Genomic DNA, 8,908 nt, shown 5'->3' on the forward strand with positions numbered 1-8,908 from the left:
TGGTTGTGAAATGAAAAGTACATCCACCTCTCCAGAAGCTCAGCCGCAGAGGTTCCCAAGAGGCTGCTCGAGTCAGTAAGCTGAATGAGAGAAGAACAGGGTTTTGTCTGGAAAAATCCCACTACTCCAGCTACTGACAGCTTTTGTTGGCTCCAGTTTCATATTTCAGAGATGTGATGTATAAGGATGGCCTGGCAGCTTCAGGAATAAATATTAAACTCTGGGAAAGATGCTGCTGTCCAGTTGCGAAGTGCTCTGTGTTAGCACCTTGGTGGACCCCTGGAAGCCCATTATGGGACTTCCAGTTGTCGCCCAGAGAATGGCATTAAGGCCTTGGAGGTGTGACATTTGGCAGAGTGTTGGCAACTTGGCTTCATGCTGATAAAAGCTTCCAGATCCTTGGCGGGGGTGGGGGTGGGGCAGCAAGAAATACATGATATTCAACAATGAACAAAAAATATGCAGAAGTTAGCAGCCTGAAAGTGACTATACACTCCACTGGTATTACTTGTAAATAATAGTCTCAATAAATTCTTTTTATATTTTAAATTTATTGCATTTTTAAATTATAAAAGTAATACACACTCATTATAACAAGTCTAGTAAATAACAGTAAATAGAGAAAACATTACTAATCTCCACCTACTCTCCCCTCCGTCTTCCTGACAAAATCACTTCTGTGATTTTCATTCATTTTCCAACATCTTTTTTCTATTCTGGTAAAATCCTACTGTCCTCCACGTATGCCTTTTCTTCTTTCTTCGTACTGAGTCCCTTGAAAGATTATTTTATTTAATGTTTTACTGAGTATCATAGAAATCCATGCTTATAATAGCAATCATGGGAAATACAGATAAGTTAGAAAAAAATAATCATTCATAATCCCACTGCTGCTAATATTTTAGAATGCTTCTTTATACTTACTTTTTAAAGTAGGTCTGCATTTGTATATCTTTACAAGTATCTCACATACATAACTAATATTATAAATGAATATGAGAGAACGTGATGGAAGTGTGAAGGGGTTTGGACAGTATATTACTGCTGGGATCTGCATGGTTGTGGTGTGGCTATGTATTCTGGTGTGTCAAGCCTGTATTAATATTCCTCAGACTGACTGAGAGCAGCCTCATGTCTCAGCCCTTCTTTTCTCTTCACAACTGACTTTGGCAGTCAGCAATATTTGCACATCAAGATTCCCATGGGTGGTTATTTGATCTCCTTTCGTCCCAGTCTCTCACTTGCAGATAATCGGGTACCTAGGACCCCAGCCAGTCACTACTCTCTTCCCTTTCCTGTCTCCTGCCATCATCTTTCCTGTTCCCTTTTTACTCCAATCTCCAAACAACATCCAAAAGCAGGCCAGGGAACAACATACAATCACTGAAATGTCCATTACGAGAAGGCACTCAGTTAAGCACGAACCCTCTTCACCTGTTCGGAGGAAATACACAGCAAACATGGCCCTTGGGAGATTTCACTTCATGCAGAAAACTAAGAATGTCTTAAATATTGAAGGATATTGTTAGTCTGAAGTCTTGTTATTTCCCTAGTTAAGACTTTCGCTTCTGCCTCCTCTCTCAGGGTCTTCCCAGTTACCCTGGGAAAATCAGGATGGGAGCTGACAGTACTGATTGAGAGGCTGACATTCCAGCATAGGCAGAAGGCAATGGGAAGGCCCAGTGCATTCTCTTCTGGGTGTTTCCAATGTCACTCTGGAACATGTACCCACCACCGCAAGAGAAAAGTTAGAAACAGCAAGACCCTGAGCAAGAATCATGAAGTTTCTCTATGGGGTCCTCCATGCCTTTTTCTGTCCTCACACCAAGAAATCGCTTCTCCCCATCAGAATTCCAGAGCTCTGCAGCTAATCTACACATAGGCAAAGTTCCTCACTGCTGCGCTGAGGACTGACTTCCCCAGGACCATCACTTCTACTTATCTCTTCCTTATTACAAACATCATAAAGCGAAGATGATGGAGAGGTTTCACACCCTTTCCTCCCTCCCTATTTTCATTATTCATTAAAATAAACATCCTGAGGCACTTCTGAATAGGAATCTGAAGGGAACACATGTGGTAGGTGGCTGAACGGTCCTGTCTATGGGTTGTCAATCTGCACGGCCTCAATCCTCTGTTACCAGTAGCCGGGTCAAAGAAAGTCTGAGTTCTGTAGCAATGGTCTGCCTGTCTCATCACTTGGTCCTCTGTTGCCTGCAACCCAGCCTGAAGTATACTGACTCAGATTTAGGTTCAGGTGATAAGGGGTACTTAGACCCTCCCAACTAGCCCCCACTGAGGCAAAGTGGCCACGAAAGAGGATGTATGCTGCCATCAGAGGATGCAGCATACAGCCTATGAATTCAGTTTGACTTGGAGTATTTGTGATGGATGAGACCTGTTTCTGGCTAGTCCCAGGAGTATACTGAATGAATCTGACCTCCTTCTGTTTACATCCTTTAGAGTAGATTTTACAAAGGCTCTAGACTGGATTGGACATAGCAGAATATTCTGGAAGTGCCGTGGACATAAACAGACCTCAAGGCCTTGCTTGGGCTAGAGGCACCGCTCAAGAATTGCTCAAAATCTGACCTAATCAAAAGTTACATGATTCCCTTCAACAAACAGACTAAAGTCCATGCTCCTGTGTCCTTTACAAGTTGGCCTTTAGCTCTCCTGCTTTATCTCTTACTGCAAACCTGCCCTAACCCTCCCTGACACCTCCTCTTCACCTTACTCAGGCCACACCAGCACTAGAGCCCTGACTCGAATGTCTGCTCAAGTTACTCTGTCTGGAAATGCCTTCCACGCCACACAGCTGCCAGTCAGAGAGCCATAACTCCTTCAGAACTTGACTCAAAAAGCACTTCTTCCTTGGAGAAGAAAATAACAATTTCTCCTGAGATAGCTAGTTCTCTCCCCCAACCTGGAAACACTCGCTAGCCTCCACTCCTTCTCCCATATTTTCATAGCAGGTGTGATGACTTAATTATAGCACTCAGCATAGCTATCTTATACAGGCTTTGTCTACCTTGGTGTCAAAGGAACTGTGTCCTTTAAAGGCTTATTCCTTTATTCTTCTACTTGGGATGAATGCATTCCATCTAAAATAATCCCTCCTCATGCTGACAAGCTCCTTTCTACCATCCCTCTGGGCTCACACCCTCAGGGGAACTCCATTAACAGACTCTGCTTTTTCCAAGTCACTGTTGTCAGCCTGTCTCCTGGTCCAGATACTATTAATGCCCGTTTTTCTGTATGCTCATTCTCCCCCATCCCTAGAAAGCAAGGCACTCTGCAAGATGGGCTCAGTATTACCAATGTTCTCTGGCTGTATCATCTATCTCTGTCTGAGTAGCTCATGATTATGACAAGTGTCTCCGAAAAACACTTTGAGAAGCCTAGATGAAAACCAATGCCCCATGGAAACACATAAATATTTTATCAGGCTCTGAACAAGACTCTTACTCTTAAATATTTAAACCTCTTGAGAGCAGAATGCTCAATGGCTGATTAGAGTCAATTTGTACTGGGATGGGGAGCTGAGAGGAGGCAGGGAATACAACAGCAATGGCAGCAGCATTCTACAGTCTCTTTTAGGGACTGAGAAACACTGAAAGCATGCTTGAGGGCTCCCCAATTTGCCTGGACACGCATTTTTCAAGTGCTCCCCCTCTGCAGTGGGAGAGAGATCAGCACCCAGTGGGGCTGTCTGGAGAAGGCGCTTGCTGGGGTACAGGCAGGCTGCCATACTGGGCACAGCCACCATAATCTTGCCATCTTTCTCTCAGCACTGGTGGCATGAAGATTTTCACATAAAGTACATAGGACTTAAAATGAGGTAGACTCTATAAAATGTTCAAGGCAGCTTTGTTTAAAATAGCCCCAAACTGGAAACAACCCAAGTATCCATGAACAAGAGAATGGGTAAATAAAAAGTAGATATTCATACAGTTGAATACCATCTTGGAATAAAAGGAAATAAACAATTAATATACAACCACAAGGATGAATCTCAAGACACTGTGCAGAGAAAAAAGGCAGACATAAAAGTACATACTGTGTGAATGCATTTATATGATGTCCAGGAACCAGCAAAACTATGATAAAAGAAATCATAACAAAGGTTGCTTCTGGGGGGGCGGGTAACTAGAAAGGGGCATGAGGGACATTTCTAGGATTGAAATTTTTTATATCTTGTTTGGGATGAGGGTTTGTCAAAACTAGCTCAGCTTCTAACATAGGATTCAGCTTCAAAGCACTGTGGGGACAAGAGTGGCTACTTATCTCCAGGATCATCATTTACCTATAAAATATTGATTAACCTGAATCACTTACAAGGACTTCTAGTATTTTACCAAGGGTTATGCCACCCTTATGGGAGGCAATGTCTTATCTGTGTCATTTAATTATCTAATTAATTCAACAATTATTTATTAATTTATTAATTGCTTACAATATGCCGTGAATAAGACAAAAAATTTCTTGTCCTTATGAAGCTTACATTTGAGGGGTGGAATATAGAGATGATTAATAAAGAAAGAGACATACTATTCAATGCCAGGTAATGGTAAATGTAGTGAAGAAAACTAAAGTAGGGTCAGAGGACAGGGAGTGACAAAGCGTGGTTTTGGATTAGGTGGTCAAGGAAGACCTGATGGAGGAGGTCACATTTGAAAAGAGTGCTGAATTAACTGAGGAAAGAAGCAGTGTAAATATTTGAGGGAAGAGTGTTCAGGCAGAAAAGAGCAAGGAAGAAGTAAAGTGAGGGGAAAGATATGAGGTCAAAGAGGCCAGATCCATTAGGGTTTTGATAAGTCCCGGTAGAGAGCTGGATTTTATTCAAAGTGTGAGGGATCTTATTTCACTGGAGAATGTTAAGCAGGGGAGTGATATTATCCAACTTATGCTTCCCTGGTGGCTCAGATGGTAAAAAATCTGCCTGCAATAAGCGAGAACCAGGTCCAATCCCAGGGTTGGGAAGATCCCCTGGCATGGCAACCCACTCCACAGTATTCTTGCCTGGAGAATCCCAAGGACAGAGGAGCCTGGCAGGCTACAATCCATGGGGTCGCAAAGAGTCAGGCACAACTGAGCGATTAAGCACACACATGTTTTAAGAATGGGAAAAAGGAAGCAATGAAGAGATATGCCTAGAATTCTTAGGGAAAAGTCAGAAGAATAAGATCCTTTCCTCCACTACTCAAAATGTTAATATCCTTCACACATCTGTTTCTTGACCACCTTTCAATTTAAGTTCTGTATGTCTGAAGTTTTTCACAATAAAATGTTGGAAGGGAAAATAAAAGAGAAGTAGAGACTTGAATCCCTTATCAAGCAGAACTCATCAGTAACTAAATGAGAATGTCATGGTTCTCAATGCCTTTCTGCATAATAAAGGCTCTCATTTTTAATGAAACATGGAACATTCTTTTCAACTTTCAAATCCTACTTCTGGGCCCAAGTCAGTCCATGGTCCATTGTCTCTGTGGGAAGGCAGAGCCTCACTACTTCTTTCTTCTCTCCCCCCCTGTCCCCACTTACTCTCTAAAAACCTACAAGGGAGTAGAAAGAAACGCAAATTTGGGAGAAGGAGGGACTTTTCAGAGTTCTATACTCCCCCAACCCCATCTGGAAATGCCCTTATGGTCAAACAACAAAAAAGGAAATATTAAAATTCTGAGCAGGAAATAAACTGTTAAGCACCTACTGTCCACCTGAGAGAATCTCTTTCCTTCTGTCTTTATCACTCTGCCACTATTTTGAGAGTCTTTTAGGCTGGAAGTCTAGGCTGGAAGTTGCTTCACCCTACCCACCCCAAGTTTCCCCCGGGCCACAATTCTGCTTTCACTAGACTTGGAAGTTCTCTATCCCAAGGCCACCATAACTTGACGTCTGCCAGGCTCAACCCTAGACTTTAATAGGGAACAGGGAGACGCTAAAAGCTGGAGTGAGAGAAGAGGAAATACAGGGAGCAGTCTAGAGACAGTGATGGCCCTAAAGTGGAATTAGGTTGGCAAATTTGGGACCAGAGAGCCACCACTCGCCTCCCAAGAGATCTCTAACTCAAGCAAAGCCTGCCAAGGCATTTTATTCTCCAGACTCAAACTGCCTTGTATTGTGTACTACCACATCCTCAGCCATTTATCTCCATATCCATTCCCTCCAACTGCAGCAAAGGAAGAAGCTACTTACTGTTTTGCAAGCCTGGCTGCTACCAGCCTGCAGGGAGGCCTTCTATGCTGCATTTAGCCATTGGTAGGAGAAGGCAATGGCATCCCACTCCAGTACTCTTGCCTGGAAAATCCCATGGACGGAGGAGCCTGGTAGGCTGCAGTCCTTGGGGTCGCTAAGAGTCGGATAGGACTGAGCGACTTCACTTTCACTTTTCACTTTCATGCATTGGAGAAGGAAATGCACTGGAGCAACCCACTCCAGTGTTCTTGCCTGGAGAATCCCAGGGACCGGGCAGCCTAGTGGGCTGCTGTCTATGGGGTCGCACAGAGTCGGACACGACTGAAGCAGAGAAAAATTAGTTTTCCTTTGCAGGCCTAGCTGCCTCATACAATTACATGACAAATTTTCCAGCTTTTAATCCACACTTCACGTAGGTATGGAATAATTTGATATTACCCTCCATACCCCGGTTAAAGGACTACACCAGGAAAAATGTTTCATTATAGGCTAGGACATAATTTGCCTATTATTCATACACGCACGTACCTAGGAAACCAACAAAGGGAAGAGAGCATGCCATGACGTCTCTCCCCACAGATTCTTATTCTAAAATGATAACAATAAAACTCAATTTTAAAGAAAAACTTCAAAGTTCATATTCCGCAGCGCCGCAAGTACACCAAGATATCCACCAAACACCGATCTAACAAGTGGCCTCTAGTTTCAGATAGAGTTACAAGGATGCTGCAGCTCCCGGGCGTCTCTCTGCCCAGAACAAGGCAGTTCGACAGAAAGCAGAGCAATAAAACGTTCTGTATTCAGGACTTCACAACCCTCGTGAGGGAGTCCACCCTACTCGCCACCTGGCACCCTTAGGGTGCACTTCCCCCCCCACCCCCCGACAGGCAGGTTTGGGGACAAGCCCCGTGAAGAGCCTCTGGAGGGTCTACATACCGTTCTCGGATCCCTCCGTTTCAGGAGGCTATCGCCTGTTTAACAAAACAGAACAGCCGCAGCCCCTCTTCCCGACAAATACCAGTAGGCTTCTCTCCTCAGGAAACTGCCACGGGCATCCCTGGTCAGTGACCCCGGGCTCGCCTCCAGTTTCTAAGATAGTTTCTTCACCGTTTCCAAAGAAGCGGCCCAGATTCTGCAAAGCAGAGAACGCCCTTCCCCCCTTTCCACTTTTTACTTCAGAATTTAAGTCTTTGCCGTTCTGTGGACATATCTTGCCCACAGAGCGCTCCTACAAACTCCCGACTATGGGATCCTCCAGGGCGCGCCGCTCACCTCACCAGGTCCTGGACCGCCGAGGAGCGCCAGGCCCGCGGCTGGGCGGCAGAACGCCGGCGGTGCCCGGGTCTCTCGCGGGTTCGCGGGGCCGGAAGGGACGGGGAGGGGCGGGAGCAGTACCGCAGGGCGCCGCGCCCATCACCGCGCTGGGAGCCGGGAGGCGGGCGCGGAGGCGGCGGGACGGCGGCGCCCGGCTCCGCTGTCTGCGCGGGACGTCGGGTGCCTCAGGGGCCACCCGGGCCGGGCTCTGGCGGGGCCGCGCCTCCCGCCCCTCTCCTGGCACCGCCCCGCGCGCTGCGCCGGACCCCGCGCTCGGCCGCTCCCGGCTGTGCGGACCCGCGCCCCGCGCCTCCTTCGCCTGAACAGGGCTGCCCCAGGGGGTCTCGGCGGCGGAGAGGCAAGAAAGACGCCCATGCTCCAGTTCCCAAGAGCAGGAATTTTGTCTGAGATTTTACCCTGGACTTTCCCCGGATCTCTCATTCTCTACAGCCAGACCCTTTCCTGTGGAACATACAGAAAGTGAGAGGGACCAACTTGATAATTTTATTTTACCTCAGAAGCTCTCCCTTCTTTTATATACAGCCCCTGTATATTCTGCAAGATAGTGGGATTTTTCTCCCAGCGTGGTTCCCACTTTCAGTTCCAGTGTTCTCTTTCTCAAATAGGTGTATCCCCAAGCCCTCAGCTGCCAGGCACAAAAGGTTTAACATCTTCTACCAAGGCCTGCCCTATTTACCTCAAAAAGGTTTGTAGAATCTTTCTCCTTTCTCTGCATTCCCATATTGCTGCTCTTGTTAAACTTGATTACCTTGGCCCGAATTATTTTAAGTTTCCTAACTGGTGTTCTTGTCTCCTGCCTCTTCCCACTCCCAAAACAGAACTAAGAATGCTGCTTTCCTGAAAAAACAAACACACAAACCTCCGCGGCCGCCCCCGACCCCCTCCGTAAGCCCCCTCTGCAAGTGGAATACAGTCTGAACTACTTTCACAGTTGGAAACCAGCTTACCATTCTAACCTTCTATCTGCTCAACACCTGTGTTCCAGTTATACTGTGTTGGGCCAATTGCCGTTCTTTGAATATATCCTGGATGTTTAATGCCCCTGTGTGATTTGCTCACTCTGTTCATTTATTCTGGATTTCTCTTCATCCCCATCTTTACCTGTTGAATTGTTCCCAAACCTTCAAGAGCCTACTGAGATGCCTTCTTCTTTAACAATGTTCTTCCAGAAATTCCCAGTCAAATCTGAGAGATCAATTAACTTCTCTTTCCCAACACTCTGTGCTTCTATTACAACACTTACTAAGTTGGTCTGTATGTTACAGCTGGCTGTGTCCTCTTGGCTCCCCACTGTCATAGCCTGCAAGGCATAATATGTTTCTGACTCAACTTAAATCCCATGGCAATGGGCAACATGCGTTTTAAAATGAATAACCAT

General features: G+C 45.7%; 2 protein-coding genes across 3 annotated transcripts in view; one reads left to right on the top strand and one right to left on the bottom strand.

The window, feature by feature from the left end:
- Nucleotides 1–7,556, bottom strand: part of GPR156 (G protein-coupled receptor 156) — a 108,534-nt gene extending 100,978 nt beyond the window's left edge. The window contains exon 1 of one of the 2 annotated variants that reach the window (XM_061399438.1): nucleotides 7,468–7,556. The gene's annotated coding sequence lies outside the window, so the exon portion shown is untranslated. The remainder of the gene's footprint in view (nucleotides 1–7,467) is intronic. The other variant, XM_061399411.1, reaches the window with a different exon arrangement.
- On the top strand, nucleotides 6,919–8,436 carry LOC133252701 (uncharacterized). The gene is made up of 5 exons (XM_061425549.1): nucleotides 6,919–7,014; nucleotides 7,083–7,215; nucleotides 7,383–7,989; nucleotides 8,136–8,215; nucleotides 8,349–8,436. The coding sequence occupies exons 1-5, from the start codon at nucleotides 6,919–6,921 to the stop codon at nucleotides 8,369–8,371; spliced, it is 939 nt and encodes a 312-aa protein (XP_061281533.1). The 3' UTR covers nucleotides 8,372–8,436.
- Nucleotides 8,437–8,908: the final 472 nt, after the last annotated feature.

Source organism: Bos javanicus, chromosome 1 (genome assembly GCF_032452875.1).
Source record: "Bos javanicus breed banteng chromosome 1, ARS-OSU_banteng_1.0, whole genome shotgun sequence".
NCBI lineage: Eukaryota > Metazoa > Chordata > Mammalia > Artiodactyla > Bovidae > Bos > Bos javanicus.